This window comes from Psittacula echo, assembly GCF_963264785.1.
Source record: "Psittacula echo genome assembly, chromosome: 13".
Taxonomy (NCBI): Eukaryota; Metazoa; Chordata; class Aves; order Psittaciformes; family Psittacidae; genus Psittacula; species Psittacula echo.
In genome coordinates this window covers 2,823,078-2,840,115 of record NC_137749.1, presented here as the reverse complement: position 1 = coordinate 2,840,115, position 17,038 = coordinate 2,823,078, and the positions used below count along the sequence as shown (strand labels likewise).

General features: G+C 43.6%; 1 protein-coding gene across 1 annotated transcript; it reads right to left on the bottom strand.

Moving 5' to 3' along the window:
- Positions 1-1,961: 1,961 nt before the first annotated feature.
- Positions 1,962-15,464, bottom strand: ANAPC5 (anaphase promoting complex subunit 5; the record flags this gene model as incomplete). Its single annotated transcript, XM_080628348.1, has 17 exons — positions 1,962-2,176; positions 2,557-2,719; positions 3,336-3,483; positions 4,006-4,113; positions 5,274-5,395; positions 6,179-6,253; positions 6,489-6,624; positions 7,102-7,283; positions 8,253-8,342; positions 9,069-9,150; positions 10,077-10,267; positions 10,906-11,007; positions 12,325-12,391; positions 13,553-13,751; positions 14,123-14,232; positions 15,090-15,169; positions 15,261-15,464. The coding sequence occupies 17 exons, from the start codon at positions 15,462-15,464 to the stop codon at positions 1,962-1,964; spliced, it is 2,274 nt and encodes a 757-aa protein (XP_080484474.1).
- Positions 15,465-17,038: the final 1,574 nt, after the last annotated feature.

Below are 17,038 nucleotides of genomic sequence, written 5' to 3'. Positions count from 1 at the left end.
TAGGATTTTTTTGCTTTGTTTTAGTATTTTATCCCCCCTCTGGCTGCGGCCCCGCCTTTACCGCGCAGCGCAGCCGGGGCGGGGGGCGCTCCGGCCGGTCCCCACTCGCCGGTGTCCGGCAAACAAGCCCCAGCCTCCTCCCGCCGCTCCTGGCCGGAGCTGCTTCCCCTTTTGCCCTTGTGCAAACACTGGCTTTGCAGCATGAGATCAACGTGTCCAAAGGGGCTGACCTGCACCAGCCCCCCATGGGCTCTGCTGAGCCATTGCCCAACGCTTCCTAAATAATCACTTAAACTGGTTTCTAAACCCCTCCTTCTCTGGAAATGTCACAGCGGCCACCACCAGGCCACTGCCACCACTTCTGAGCACAGCTCCTGCCCAGGTTGCTGCTCTGCAGCGCTGGGACAGAGGCAACGCTGCCACATGGGCACAGGCTGGAGCTCCCTGGCTGGCACCGGCCCTTTGTAAACACCTCCCTTGCTTTGTCCACCCTAATCCTGGTCAGTTTCTTACCAAGAACATTCCCATGAAGGACCCTTCTTGCGCTGAGCTCACCTGATCGACTCTTCCCTTCATGAAGCAATAGCTTCAACCTCGAGCAGACGCGAATGCTGTTGCTTTGTGATGTGGGCACCACTTTGCCAGTGTAGAGCTCCCTGGAGCAGAGCCATGCTTCCAAACAAGTGTTACGGATGAACGCTGCTATTTTGACCAGGATCTTGAAAGCCACTCTAGAAGTCAGGTTTATGCACTTACTGGAACACTGTAGGTGCTCCAAATGTTTTATGGCTTATGTGGATTAAAATGTAGCTGAGAGGGGGTGAGCCACCAAAACCAGCGTTCCTGTGAACCTGCGTTGCTCTTCCCTGTTAGAAATAAAGTCAGTGTTTTAAAATCAATGCACAGATTACCTGCCAACAACCACAATCCAATACAATTTAACAGGATGACTAAACCAGCACTGAACTACCCTTGTTTCAACCCCATTTTAGAGCTTCTCTGCCCCAGCAGAGCCATGTTTAGGCCTGCTCTTGCTTTCTCATTGCTAACAATGCCACAGTTTAATCTAGTGCTTCTGGGCAGGGCATCTCCAAGCGTTTATACTCATGATGTTCACCTTCTATATAGTCACAAGGTGAAAGGACTGGATCTCCTATCCCCACGGTTCAACCGCTCAGGGTTTACACTCACAAAAGGGCAATCTCATCTACATCCAAAACAAGGATCTAATTACTAGAACTCAATGGCAGCATATCAGATACTGAGTTAGTTGCAACTATCTTCATTTATTCACCCCTAAAACCAGAGCAGGTAAATAACACCAGCTCCTACAGGAGAACACGTACAATAAGCTGTGCTGGGGCTGTTGCTCATCTCTTCTCTCGCTGCTCTTTGCACAAGGACACACGGAACAACGCCGGGGCTCTGCACCATTAGACTTCAACTGAATCCTATTTTTTTCCCCTTCTGCCAGCACCATCTGTTTCTATGGAGTAAACAGCCACTGTAGACAGGTTAAATGCAAGGACATGTTTTAAATGAGACCCATTCTATACCACTTAAGGCAAGAACAAAGCAGCTTCGCATACATTTTCCACTAGTTTTTGTTCCTCAGCGTTCGTAAAGCCAGCATTGATTCTGAAAATGTCACAACAAAGAACAGGTATTATTTCATTGTGACTGCACCATTCCCCTCGGTGTGTTTATCATGCAGACAAGAAAGTCTGTCTGTTTTCCCCCCGTTCAATTCTTATTCTTAATTTACAAGTACAGAATAAAGTGAAATGGGTGGAAACCCATGCTTTCCCTTATGTCATTGCAAACAAAATGCGAGTTTGTTCAATAGAAGACCATGATTTATTGGCAGTTATTTCGAAACATGGAATACCGAATATAATAAAAAGACACTTGTAAAAAAAACCACAACCCAGGCAAACAAACAAATCTCATCTTTAAATGCATCACTTGAAGGCATTGATTAAGGGGACACCGTGTGCCGGCAGCTCCTGATGCAACTGACGGAACAACATGGCACATTTGTTCCTTTCCTGGGTCTTGCCTAGGGTGTGGAACAGCCGGGCTTGGAAGTAGAGAACGTCTCTGAGTTGCTCTTTACAGTCCACTTTGGCAAAATAAGTCTTGGCTTCATTTAAATTCAAGATAGCAGATTCCAAAGCTGTGGAAAGCAAGCGGGACAGTCATATTTAAGATAAGATCACCATAACAATTCCAAGTGATACAGCTCAATTCTGAGGAGCCCAATGACAAATTCCTCAGCTTTTCAAAAGAATTTGTGTCTTAGCAACATGCTCTTTCAGTTCTGTTATTCAGCCTCCCCTGCAAACCATGGGTGTGAAAGTATGCGGATACACAAGACTCCACTATAAACATCGTGGCTGTTGAATAACTCACTTTGCTATCTTAAATCTAGGTAGCACAACTGCTATATCATTTAGTGGTTTTTTTCAATGGTGATTGTGTAGCAAGACCCCAGTATATACACTGGTTTGCACTTCTCTGCACAGTGTCAGCGAGGAGAATCCCTCTTCACTCTACCTTCAATCTTCTTCTGTGGTGTGTAGGACGCTGCAGAAGCCACCTGACATTTGGCCACCAAGAACATGGCACAGCCTTTGTCTAGGACAGCTCCGTGGGCCAAGACAGGTTCTATTGCCATGTGCAGAATATTCAGGGCTTGTTCAGGAATGCCAAGGATCAGCTGAAAGAGAAATACTTGATGGTCTAATACTGGAATCCACTGGTAAGAGCAGCTTCTTCAGAGAAGAGCAACAGGCATTACATCTGCTTCTAATAACAAGTGCACTATAGACAAGGATGTATATTTATGTGTATTTTCCCCCCACAATCTTCTTTTAAATCAAAACGTACTAGTAGAAACAAGCTGCTATTTGAAATGATTAAGCATGGCTTCTCTACCACAGTCAGTGCTGACAACCACGTCTCTGCCAGCTCAAAATCAACAATATAACTGAACTCCATTACAAGTATTATTTTTAATTCAAACACATGCCAAAGTGTGCTACTAGAAAGCCAAAATACCAGCACAAAGAATAACAACTGAAGAAATTAAGGCAGGGGCAATTTATGCTTGGCTGCTTAATCATATGCAATAACTACACATCTTAGTGATACGCATGAAGCTCAACTTTTATTATCTTCCTCACAAGATCTTACACTTAGAATATACTTCCTCAGAATCAATAACTTAATTCCAACAAGGCTGCCTTCTTAAATCTCACAGGAGTAAAACCAGTATCCAGATCCCCAGAATAAATGTTGCCCTGTAGCCCCGTGGAAACACAACTCAGACATACCTGGGAGAAAGCCAAGTTCAGCACAGTTTCAGAAGCCAAGTACTGGAGGCTATATTCTCGAGAGAGGGCAAGAGCCTGCAGCAGGACAGGCAAGGCAATGGTATGACATGAAGATCTCCAGTAGAGCTCTGCTATTGACAGGAGTACGCTAACCAAAACAGGGGGAAAGAATTACAAACTTTTTCCTTTGATAAAACACCTTTACTTGTTTCCCATCTATTCCATCCATAATGGTATTGATTTTATTATGAATCACATTACGGCACATACAATAAACTTAAAATTACATCCTTAAGAGGAGATGCCATTGACATCCAAAAGATTAAACAACATTGCAACTACTCTGAAGGTCACCACAAAGGTACAACTACACACATGCATTTCTATTTCCTGTTTATTCTGGATGCAGTGTTTCCCTCTTCTTGCGTAAGTCTTTATGCAGCTTGAAGTCTACTACTTTTCAGTTTACATATTTAAAATGACAAGGTTTCAATTCTACGATATTTTGAGGATTCCTCCATACCATGATTAATAAATGAAATGATTTTTTAACCTCCAAATCATAGTAGGTAATCTGAAGAGTAGTGAGCTCAGAACACAGGCAAATTGAAATGGCTGATTCTAATCACTGCAAAGTGGCTTTAATACTCTGAAAATAAAACATTCTTACCTAATCACCATCTCGGTGTTCTTGATTTTCTGGCAGTGGATCAGCAATTTCTGCAATAGTTTGTGTGCCTCTGACATTTGATTTTGGGCTTTCAAGACAATGGCTTTTCTGCCGTGGTAGAAAGAAAACATCACTGATTGTGGTTTTGTGTTTTAGATACAACTCTGCTCTGCAGAACATAAGTAAAATAGGTGTCTATTGGTGACCCTCTGTTTCTTGTCACTGCAGAATGGTGTTCTGACTAAGTGTACACATGCTGTACATGCTGATGGGGAAAAACAGGCATCTCCAATTCCAGCTGGACAACTCCCAGGCAGAAAGGATCACACTCACACAACAGCTTCAGACAGAAAACAGGGATTGCCAAAACCAAAGGCCAAACAGGCAGCAGAAGCGGGAGCGCATGCAAGCTAGGAAGCACAATTAATTATCTGTAAGAAAAACAGGTATGAGGTAAAGTAGCTAAAATTGGCTTGAGCTAACAAGGATACGGAGCAACCGGGAAAGAGCGAGAACAGGGAAACGAGAAACAAATACACAGCAGTAGGGGATGTGTACAAACACCCTGAACGAAGACACTGAGTAGAATATTTAAAGATCAGGGAAATCACAAACCAGTCCAATTCCAGAAGGACAAACATCAGGTCCCACAGCTTGAATACTGACCTTCTGGCTTACTGGCACTGGTTATGTCTTTAAGTGTTTTGCCTCATCAACAAGAAATTGCTTTTATCAGGAAGTTGGTTTTCATGCTCTCAAACAACAAGTTTTAACTCTACCTATTTCTAACACATCCTTCTCATTTAGAAACAAGAAGCCATTAAAGTGAGTGAAAAAACGTATTGCTCCATTTTGTAGCTGTAGAAACCAGGACACAGATGAAGACACTCAAGCTCAGAGCAGGCCTGAGATCCACCCCTAGCTGCTTGACATAAAAATCTGCTTTGTGCCTAGGTTGTTTGAGCACAGTTACCATGGCAGATTTCAAAGAAGTATTTTGTGTTCGCACAACAGATCTACAGCTGTAGAATAACACCAACTTCAGCAGTGCTACTGCAGTTCTTAAGGTGTCCAGAGAAACGACTGGAAATTACGACTGCAGGAAATACTCTAATGGAATAAGCACTTCAGAATAGACAACGTGACCCCACTTAGCTTTGGAAAGGGAAGATCATGTAAGCACACAGAACAGAGCAATCATTTTGCTAAACTTTTCATTATCTTCATGGCAGACACCTGCAAGTGTACGCAGAGTCATGATTTCTTACCTGTACACGCCTTCAATGCTATTCAGCGCTGTAATTCCTGCTACAAGAGAATCTGCTATATGGTATCTGCCATCATTCATGGCTCTCTCAAACTGTATTTTCTGATCAAACAGCATCCAAAGCTAAACAAAGAGCACCAGGAACAAGTTTTAGAAGTTGTGCCCAACTCATTTTCTAATCCCAAGTTAGAATTGACTTTTTCTTTTCCCCTCTGCATATTTATTTCTAGACACAACTCACTGTCACCCTGCAGTTACTGGCTTTACTATATTGCTATCCTCAATGGAAAATGGCTCAGGTTTGGATTAATGTTTCAATACCAAAGCTCACCTATTTAACAGCATTTTAAGTACAAAAGCTCTTCTGAATCATTACTAATGCTTTGAAACAGTAGACTTGTTCTGTAATGAAAAGGACCAAACTATATTTAATGGAATCTTGAACACTTCAATGTAAATACTGTCTTAGACTCATGTGTTAATGTGTTTACCAGAGTTACACAAACTCCACCCTATTCTCTCAGTTATTTCTGGACTGCAGTACATCAAGATAAGCAGCATCAATTAAACAGAACTTTGAAGCTCCAAATCAATGCAGAGCATTTAATTCCTATATGTGCTCATGAAGCAGATGCACGTTCCTCTTGTCAATGACATTTCTACTCAAATAGCTTTTTCTTAGGAAGCTAGGGTGAGATAAATGCTTCACCAGTCTTAAAACAACAGGGCATCTTTTTTATGCTTCTGTAGCAGAGTTTATGCCACACGACTTCCTGTGAGGTCATGAGCCAAGTGAAATTATCCAATGTATAGCCTAAGGCATACAGAGGAAGGAATTCAGATGCAATGGAATTCAGATCCTGTTGTATAATAGTTACAGGATTTACAAGCTAAATGACATTCTACCTGTGCATGTTGACTGTTGGGAGGGAATCTTTCCTTTAGGTGTTTCAGTATTTCAGAAGCAGCTGCAAAGTATCCCTGTAAGACAGAAAGAGCACTGTGATTAATGCACACCAGGGCAAGCACCGCTCCCCTTCATTGCAACACAACCTTCACAGCCAGAACCTGCTGAGCCAAAGCCTGCATTTTCTTCGCCCCAATGCAGACATTGAAGTCAGAACAAAACACAAGTCAAGTCTCGCACTCCCTGTCAATAACACCCACACATCCTCTCGCCCAAATGACATTTTGCACAAATAGCCATAAACCTCACCTGCTCTGCGTGCAGCTCAGCCAGGTGACACAGGACTACAGCAAAGGACTCTGTGTTATTCTGCTGAACGCCCACATTCACAGCCTCCAGACTGTTCATGCTCAGCAATGTCTGGGCTTGTTGGAGTGCCATGGTGCTTGTGCAAGAGAAACATGTTTTAGCTTTCAAGCAATAAACACAACTAGTTTTAATCTATGTTCTTGTTATGACACTAGCCTGCATTTTCTGGTAAGTCAAGGACCTGGGAGAGAATGGAAGCTTGTAAAACAACTGCTATCCAGGAACTCTGGGCTACACATGCGCATCAAGTACTACACACCAAAAGCTGCACACAGTCTAAGCACAGAGATGTTGAAAACGGGCACAGGAACAACTTACAATCTATTTGCCACTACTAAATGGAAACTCAATCTCTTCTCCAGTATGAATTTCAGAGGAACACAACAGAATGGAAGTAATTGCTCTCAGCCTGTACAGAATCACAGTCTGATTGCTTTATTTTAGTGCACTGAAGAGACACAGTCACTTGTTGCTCCTGTATAAATAACTCATAATGCATTATGTGCTAACAAGTACAGTGAGCTAACCCAAGAGTTCAAAAGAAACAAAATACCTGCGGCCATACAATCTCCAAATGGCAGTCTTCTGAGCTATACTAATATCAATAAGCTCCGACAAGCTGTGTTTCCAATGCAACAGATCAGAATCTTTTAAGGCATCCATTAGTTTGTTGGCAGCCTTCCCTGCAAAAGCTCTTTGCTGAACCAAGGACTGTATTCCCAGGGAAGCAAGGTACTGGGAAGGAAAAAAGCATATATATACACATATTTGTGTACACACACACAACAGCACTGAAAGACTGAAAACAGAGTCCACTATACTTGCAAATTACACTGGAGCAAGAGTTCTGAACTAAGGGGAAAATAATCCCAGAGAAAAAGGGATGATGTTATTCAGTACAGACAAAGGAACACTGCTCCAGGCATTTCTTGAAATACCCACTTACGCACACCCACACATACGTGAATGCCATTTTGTTAGATGTGAAAGGTAATTTCCACTCCTCCACATAGAAGTCTTAAAAGAAGAAGACAGGACTTGTACCTGGATTTCTCCAGCGATGAGACAGCTGTGAAAACACAGAGCCTTCCCTCCCCTTCCCCACCAAGCAGCCAGGCCTGCTCTCATCTCCTAACATCAGCAGTTTAATTCCTTTTAGAACAATTCTCTTAACAAAGAGCTTGCCGATCTTGGGGCAGATAGAACTAAACATTAGCAACTAAACATCCAGGGTGCAAAACTATCAAAGGGGAGGGCTGCCTTGCAAGATCTCACAGCTGGGACAGAGCCCTACAAGTAAACCTGTGTTCAAAGCCCTGCCAGAGGCACCAGCACCGAGTTTGAGGGAAGGCAGAGGCATAAGAACCTCCCTTTGAGCATCAGCAGATTGTGCTATGGGCCTAAGGCCAAAATGGTGCATGGGGCTGGGCTAGAAGCCACACAGTTTTTCTGCCTGAAAACCAAACAAATTAGAAGGAAAAACAGTGAGGCTTGCAATAATGCACTGGCATTAAAGCAACTGAACTCTGGTTTGTTAATGTGAGGAGTGAAACTAATAGAAACAGCTGGATTTTGGAGTGAGATTTGCTTTAATTCAGTTACGTATTTTGAATAGACCAGCCACGAAACCCAAACCCCCTCCTACGCTCCCCTCACCACACGTTTTCCCTGGAATAAAGTTAAGGATAATTGAAATGAACTTACTGGCAAACCAAAATGTAAAGATTTGTTTACAGAGTGCTCCAGCAGAACACAGCTATCGAATATCTTCTGCTCCAAGATGTACAACCAGCTCTAGCAAGGAAAGAGAAGTTAAAAGTCCCATTGCAGACAGCCAAGGGCTGCAACACTTTAAACTTTTAGCATGGAATGCACAAGAACCTACTGGAAATAATAACCACTCTTCAGGATTAATGTGATACTAAGGCAACCTCTATTAAATGCTGCACAGCAGAATATATTAGAAGTGCAGCTCGGCTGCAACGCTTGCTTGACAGCAGTCAGCACTGAACTGGAGGTTGAGGGGAATGCAGGGAAAGTAATGCAGGAATCTGATACCATTGATGCCAATTCATCATATCAATAATACACATTACAGAACAAAATACAGAGATATCTAAGCCTTTCCCTCCTCCTTTTTGTTTGCTCAAAAGAAGGCTGATTACTCTTTCAGAATCCAAGAGATGGGAGGAAAGGAGGAAGTTTATGAAATGCTGTGTCTCTTTAATACACGTAAGACTAAACTTTGAGCTTGGTACTAAGGTATTTGTACTCTGGAATCACAACTCCTGTTTAAAAAAGTAATCCTGAGCTACAACAAAACCATCCCACGATCTCCCTACAGGTGCTGTGGGTGACCCACCTGCCACAGGCACTTTCACCCCACTGCTGGGCAGTTATACTTAAATTACTGATGTGATCTGATGAGCTACCACTGTAAAAGTAGCCCTGCAACAGTTCACTGAGCAAAGGCTCAGATCACAAAGGTGGCTTAACTTCGTTTCAACACAGCTACCTTACCAGGCAGTGCTGCAAGCAAACGTGGTCGTTAGACTCCTGTGCAATTCGGATAGCTTCCTGAAGTGCAAGTTCAGCCTGTTGGCTATCAGCAAACAAAAAGGGAGAACATATTAGTGCGCCCACAGTGCTTAAAATACATTACGATACTGAGGTATATTGATGTAAATTATGCATACAGCACTCAGCAGATAACTCTGATTAAAGACTGATGAAAAAGCCTGCATTTCCTCCAGGCCCTTCAGCAATATATTCTAGTCTGGAGGATAATAAGCAAGACAACATCTGCACGCCACTACAAAAACACAACTGTAACCCTAAGCAGGCTTTCAAACCCTGTACAGGCCAACGTGCCAAGCTATTGTTTGAACAAGGGCAATGTTAAGCATTTGCCTGTGTAGAAAGCGTCGTTGGTCTCAATTTTGCAGATGTCCTTCCCATCTCCAGCCCTTTTACGTGATGCCTCCAGGCAACAGTCAATATATGCCAGCCATATATGGAGGTGGGTAAGCTAGCTTTATCAATACAGTAACACCTACCCCTATGGCATTTTAAAACTAAAAAAGCTCAGATGGCTTTTCTTCCTTTAATGATCCCTTTTCCAGATCATCAGCTCTACGCTAATTTGAATGTTAACAGAAAACCAGCCAGTTTCTTGAGAATATAGCTGAAAATAGGCATCCACGTCCACTGACCTTTCTGAGGTCATGGAAACGTAGCAATGGAGAACTTAAATACTTAGGAAACAGTTGCAAAAGGACGCAGACAAATGTCAACTCTTACCCTGCTCTAGATGGCTCAGTTATTATGGAAACCAAATAAATGTCAAAATGAAAACAAACCAAAACAAATCAAGATTCCAAGAAAATTCCAACCCAACTGTAGCTGTTATCAAATTAAAGTCCCTTCTCCTCCTGAATAGTTTTCAGAACAAACAGAAGAGCTATCTATCAGCACTTACGAGATGCAACAAGGTGAATTTCAGTGGTGTGGTACAATACAGTAACTTACTAGTGGCCAAAGCGACAGTGCAGTGCAGCCAGGTTCAGAGCAGCGTATCTCAGACTCCGACCATAACCTTCATCCCCATTGCTTTTGCTTTCTGCTCCAGTGAGGATTAACCGGTCAAAGTAATGAAGGAGGCTGTGGGTTGAACTGAAGACATCTTGCACTCTGAGACTATTTAAGTAGCTTAAATAATGCTAAAAATTGAAGCAAAATCAGCTTTAACTATCCAGAACTACTAAAACAAAGGAGGGTTTATAATTACTATGTATCTTCTTACTGAGAAAGGTTGCCTAATAAGTGCAACCCTGCAATACTGCATGCCCAGGAAAGGGCTCGATCAGAAGTTGCAGTGATGCTGACACTACCTGTGCAGAATTCCTGTAAAACTTGGGTAAAATTGGTCATTTTCCCTAACAGGTAGCGTTCCATAGGCCAAGATCTGGCTGTCAGAACTATCCCACCAAGCCTGAGACCTCTACATTGGTAGAATTCCTATATTTATGTGCTAAGTGAGGGAATGGAGACATGACTCCCACTGTGCATGCACTCCAGAAGAAACTTTTAACTGTGAGCACTGCTTCCAGATGCCGTGCAGATAAAAAGGAGATGCTAAAGCTACATATTCTTTTCTTGGCACTGTGGGACTTGGGCAGAACGACTCTTTAGGTCAAATGGAACCCTGGAGAGGACTTCTTGAACATTTACATGCAACTTGCTCACATTTTTATCATCTGCTTATATTTCAATACAGAATAAATTACTCCCAAATAATCCCATCCTAGAGATAAGAAATCCCTTTACAACCATTTTGGATGAAAAAAGAGACGCTTACTGCTTCAGCAAAGTCCGGATTAAATTTTAACAAGTTGTTCAGTTCCTTTTGTAAGGATGCTGGAGCAAGAGCCTTTGTTTCATCATTCTTTAATAAAGAAGCCTGGAATGAAAATTTAAAAGCAAAAGTAAGATAAGTGACAATCCAGAGGGTTACAAATGTATTTTGATACATGCTTGTCAGTTTGTCATCTGCTTGGAGGTAACATTAAAGAGATTTCATAACAGCTCTGTCTGCTGTGACGCTGAAACATCAGTGGCAGTTTTATGCTATACTGTATTATAACATTCACTTGGCAGAGATCAGAGAGACCAAGTGAAACAAAAGCTTATTCAAAGGAGTGTTTAAAGGTACTTAAAGAACTCTGTTTAATTTTCAATTTGAAGAACTAATACAATGGATTGCTCACTGGAATGACATGCATCTTCTTACAGAAACAACCAGGAAACTAAGAGTGAATCCATGGTTTGCTTCGCAAAGTAAATCAATAAAAAACCTGGAGGAAGTCCAGACCTACCAGGAGGTCCCCAGCCAGCTGATGGAAAAGACTGTGGGGCCTTTGGGTCAACTGAGAGCTGCATTTGTATGTGTGTTGTGTCTTTCTGCTGGAAGCAACTGGAGACAAGGCCATCCAGGGGCCAGTTACTTGATAAACTGAGACTGTAAGCCCAGTTACTGGTGAAATCAAGAGCGAGAGAGCACATGCACACAGAAGCAAACATGTGCATGTATTTCACACTAATCATCCTCATCACACTTCATCCTCATCAGCCAGAGAGGGGAAGAGGGTAACAGACAGCATGCTGGGCCTCAACACTGCTTGCACCGGAAGCCATGGAGCTGCAGGAGCTTTGCCATGATCAGGCTACCAGATTCAGCAACCCCTAAAGGTAAAGAACCTAACAGCACTGAGAAGTTACTTTGAACTTTTAAAACATCTCATATTATACCTATTTTAATTTTTATATTTTATTTATATTTATAATTTGCAATTTATTTTATTTATATATTTATACATATTTCTACTTGCATTTTGTATTATTTTTATATATACGTTTCTCTTTATAAGCTATTAGAAGCATGCAGTGCTTTTACTGCCATTTGTGCCCATGTGCATTTCTGCTCCATTCTGTATTTATCAGCTGGAATAATCAACAAAACTGCACATTTCACAGACATCAAATCCGAGGCAAACAGTCAGAACGGAAGTGACCTTCTCAGAATCAAACATCATCATCTGGTGTGCAAGTCTAGATAAAACGCTTTTAGCCCCAAGTGCTCATACTGAGCAACTACATGCAAGCTATCAACCCATCTTTAACAGACCTAAGAAAACATCATGTCTGACACTGTGGATAAGACTGAAGGTGAAATTCACGTTGCAGATCATTTACTCAACTGTATTCAGAATTAACATACCTGCTGAGAAAGAAAATACTCTGCTTGTTTCTGGGAAAGAGGCCCACTGCAAGATATCTCTTCTTCCCTGGAAAGAAGCACTCTGGTTAGAAAGAAGGGCAATGAAATACATGGAAATACATTTTATTGGACACTGCACACTTTTGCTTTATGAAGTTTTAAGAGATATCACAGCTCAAAGCACAAAAGGAAACTAAAAGGAGAAAGCTTAATAAATGATTTTACACAGTTTAGTTGTAATCTTAGACCTGCAGACCATAGTCAATATGAGTATTACCCTGAATACATGTGAAAACCCAGTGGAAAACAGCAGATAGAAGATTTGGGGTTGCCATATTCCAATGGCTTTGCTCTGTTTTTCCTTTCTTCCAAAGACAGTCACAATGAAATGAACTGGCACTTGAGCCACACATATCACTCCAGAAAACAGCTGTTCTGCAAGAGCAGCTACCAGTTTGTTCCAAGCAAAGACAGCAAGTACAGCAGACAGCCAGGCTCCACGAGCTGTTAACTGACTCATGATATGGCAGAGCATGCACAAGCACAATTTTATAGAAAGGCAGTTTAGAAAGTAGTTTTAAATGTATGGATACACAAAATGCTCTTGGGATTATTCCTACAGTGAAGTATTTCTTTAGCATGTGAAAACTCACAATATTTGCTTCTCATTTTTGATATAAATAGATGTGAGTTCTTCTATTTGGAGAAGGGCAACAAGAGAAACCAAAACCATTAAGCTTAACTTTCCCCTTAGCGAGCAATCTTTCCTTGTTGGAAGCAAAAGTAAAGTCTCCAACAGCTTTAGCACCTCACACACTGGCACAATTCAACCGGCACTGGGCTGTGCAGAAGGAAACTGTGGGCAGCATCTGGCTTTTAACCTGCGATTCCCTAAGTGAGCATGAGAACCGGGACTGCCATCTTCTACGATGAGCAGAACTGCTGTCATTTAGAAGTGCTACCACATGGTGGCACCAAGGAAAAGCAGCAGCCACCCGGCTCTGCCAGTGTGCATGAGGCTTTAAAAATCACTACATCTCAATACTGCAGCTGGATTTGCTAGTGACAGGACACATACATGGCCTAGATGACCACTGGTGGAGCCTGGAAGGTTTAACAGCAGTAGCACCTTGATCTGGACAAAGCTTAAGTTTACTCTGATGTGCACAGAAGTAATCTGAAATAAGACTTAATTCTCTTAAGAAGCGGGAAAGACTTAACGTATCACCTTAGAGGTAGATCGAGTTCTTCTTTCTCCATCTTCCCTTCAAATTCCTCTGTATTTGTTAGGTCCATATCACTCTCATCAATTCCATTTTTTCTCTCGTCATCATTCTGAAAGTACTGCTGAAGTGCAGTGTAAAGCTTATAGACCTGACTAAAAGAAAGCTTATTGTATGCCAGGATCATATGGCGCAGAAAGAGGCCTGCAAAGGGAAGCATCTGTTATGACAACTGCCTGTAAGGTCGCTGTTTCAGAGAGGAGGCAAGAAACCATCATAAGCGGAAGCTTACATCACATTATTTGATTTCACTTCTGTGTCTCAGCCTACCAACTGATGAGACTATTTTGGAGGGAGTAAACCTGGTATTGCTTTAGTGGCAAATCTCACAGACCACCTGATCACAGCAAAATTAAGCTCAGTGTAAGAACATTACAATATGAAACATCTGAGCAAGAGAAAAATCAGATCATGCAATCTTTACACCACCCCAAAAAGAAAACCAAAGCTGTATGCTGAGTGAACTACATCAGTGATAGCACATCAAATACAGCATATGGATAACAGCTAGTTACCTACTACACTTGTTTTATGAACTTCTGGCTCCGTGCCTGTAAATGAATCTGAAAGGTCATCAAAAAATTGTTCCATATCTTTCAGTTCTCCTTCTGCCATAAGTTTTAACCTAAACAGGGAAAAGAAACCCACATTTTTAAGGGCATTATAATAGGCATCAAATAAAATCTTCTATTTCAGATCTAGATGACTAAACACAACCAGAACCAAGTGGCAGCTGCTTCATTAGGCCCAGAAGGGTTTTATACTCATAAGCCAAAACAAAACATACAAAATATTAATAATAAGGCTAATAATGATCAGGTTTGGTTGGGTTCTTTTTCCTTTATAAACAGCTCTTTCAGTAAAGAGAACAACTAGAAAAGATGGTTATTCTTTTAACATAATGAAAAACAGAGTGATTTTTAAAGCTGCTGCTGTTCAGTGAGTTAGACAATATCAAAACAGACCTTCTGTACATAGAAACTTTAAAGCAGACAGCTCTGGTGTCTGGGTTTGGGGCCTTTCAGAACTGATTCATGAGAACTTGGAATCATGGAATGGTTTGGGTTGGAAGGGACCTTAAAAACCATCTAGTCCTAAGCCCCAACTAAGGCAACTATAGAAGTAAATTTCTGCACCTTTTTAAACTACACATTCACACGTTACAGAGCACTTCTCAGCAGGTACCACGGTAGATCTATGTAACAGAGCATGCAGAGAGCACCTCTATCATCTTCCACAGAGCCACCCTTTGCAGCAGCGGTGTTTTCACCTTGGCCGCACAGAACACCGACCCGACGGGAGGGCAGGGATGATCAACAGCGCTCCTCAGCCTCCAGCCCTGGAGAACCCTGCCACACTGAGCAGCCTTCACCGCAAGCCCTGAGCGGGGCCCGTGTCCGGCCCTCGCAGGCCGTACCCCGCACCTCGGTACGGGTCTCCCTCGGACAGGCGGGGAAGGGGAGGCGCGACCCCGGCGCCCACCTGATGTGCACGGAGCTGGCCAGGTGCGAGCAGCACTCCTCGATAGCCTTGCGCAGTCGCGACAGCGGCATGTCAGGACCCTGGGGAAGGGGAGAGCGACATGTCGCGATATACTACAACGCGACTGTGGGGTCACCATCCCTCCCCCTGTCCCCACACCCAGGCCCCGACCTGTAGTAGCGGCAGCAGCAGCCGGTTGAGCCGGCGCCGCTCCAGCAGGCCCAGCTGCGCGCCGGCGCGGCCCAGCTCGCTCAGGAGCACCAGCAGCGCCATCTTATAGGGGGTGACCCAGTCCTTGATGCCGAAGACGTTGGCGTGCACCACGCCGTTCGTCATCATCGGGTTGAAGTACAGGCTCTCATGCACGCTCGCCATGGCGGCACCCGGAGCCCGCTGCCCGGGAAACCGGTCTCGCCCGCCGACCAATCGCCGCTACCGCCGCCATCACATGGGTCACACCGCGGCCAATCAGAGCGGGGCTGTGCGCCGCCATAGCGAGGCCGGTTGGCGGGATGATGCTCAGGGAGGACGTTCCGGGGAGGAGATGGATGCTGAGGGTAAGGGGGGCTTTAGCGGGGCAGCTGCCGGGCTCTGAGGCACCGTGAGGGGCCCCTCCGAGAGGCCGCGGCCCCTTCGGGCACGCTACAGAAGGAGGAGCTATGGCCCGTGTCGGTGCGGGTTGGGCACTGCCTGTTGTCACCCACAGCCCGGCCATGCCTCGTTCCTTACCTCAGGCCTCCATGCTGCTCCCGCCACAGCCCTGTGGGGACCGGCGGCTCGGTGGGGCCTGCACCCAAACCGCGAGGTCCTGGGGGCTCCGTGACCCTTCATGGACGTGCTGCAGCCCTCTGCGGAAGGTGCGATGGTCACCGGTGTTGTCCCTGGTGTCGATCCATGTGTCCTGGTGAGGAGAACCACAGCGAGGACATGGCATTTCCCCATAGCCGCATGGAGGAGGCCGTGGTGGGATTCTCTGTCCCATATGGGAAGGCTGATCTGTGCTCACATGCAAGCATTTCCTCCATAGAATCACAGAATGATAGAATGGGTTGGGTTGGAAAGGACCTTAAGATATCTTAATTCCAACCCCCTGCCGTGGGCAGGGACCACCACAGAGTGAATTGATTCCTGTTAGATTGGATTTCTTGCCAATTAATTATGATGCAACAGGGATATTTCCACACCTAAGTTTTAATTTTCCCAATAAGTCGTTAAAGTGCTTCATTAAGGAAAATACTCCAATTATTATAATAGTTCTCATTTCTGCAAGTGAGAGCAAAACAATACTCAATATTATTATACATCTGCTTGCCCCCGGGGATTCCAGTTGAGCTGCTCCTGATTCACGCCTGGGGGTGACGAGAGGAGGAGGCAAACCAAGCATGGAGTAATTTTGTAGAATACATTTACATTTAAGGAACTTCATGTTGTAGCTGGTTGTTGATGGTAGAATTAATGGTAGTTTCCTAACCCTCAATGCACTGGTACTCATTGAACTAGATCTGAATCTGAAACACAGGAAATGACTACAGCTGTTACGTTATAAAGGTCATTTTACTGCCATTTCCTGAAAATAAAGTGTGGTGGTTTGGGAGGAAGCACTGAAATGGTGGAGTGGCTTGGCAAGGAGGGGTGGAAGAGGAGACAACGGTTGGATTCAGGCAGCACAGGCAGAACTTGGAGGATAAAGGAAATGACAAACGCATCTGGTTTTGGTGTTCCTGTGTAACACTTTGAAACCAACGTGTGAACTCTGACAGCCCTTCAGCGGGTGGTACAGGGAACATTTATGCATTTTAAGTGCTTTTAAAGCATATCTAAATAAACCCTCACACCTCAAAACCAACCCTCCAAATAAGCAGCAAGGGATTATTTTGGTTGTTTGAAATTCAAGATTGGGTAGCGCAACTGAAAAAGTCCTCTTTTATCTTTACTTAAAATAGGCTGAT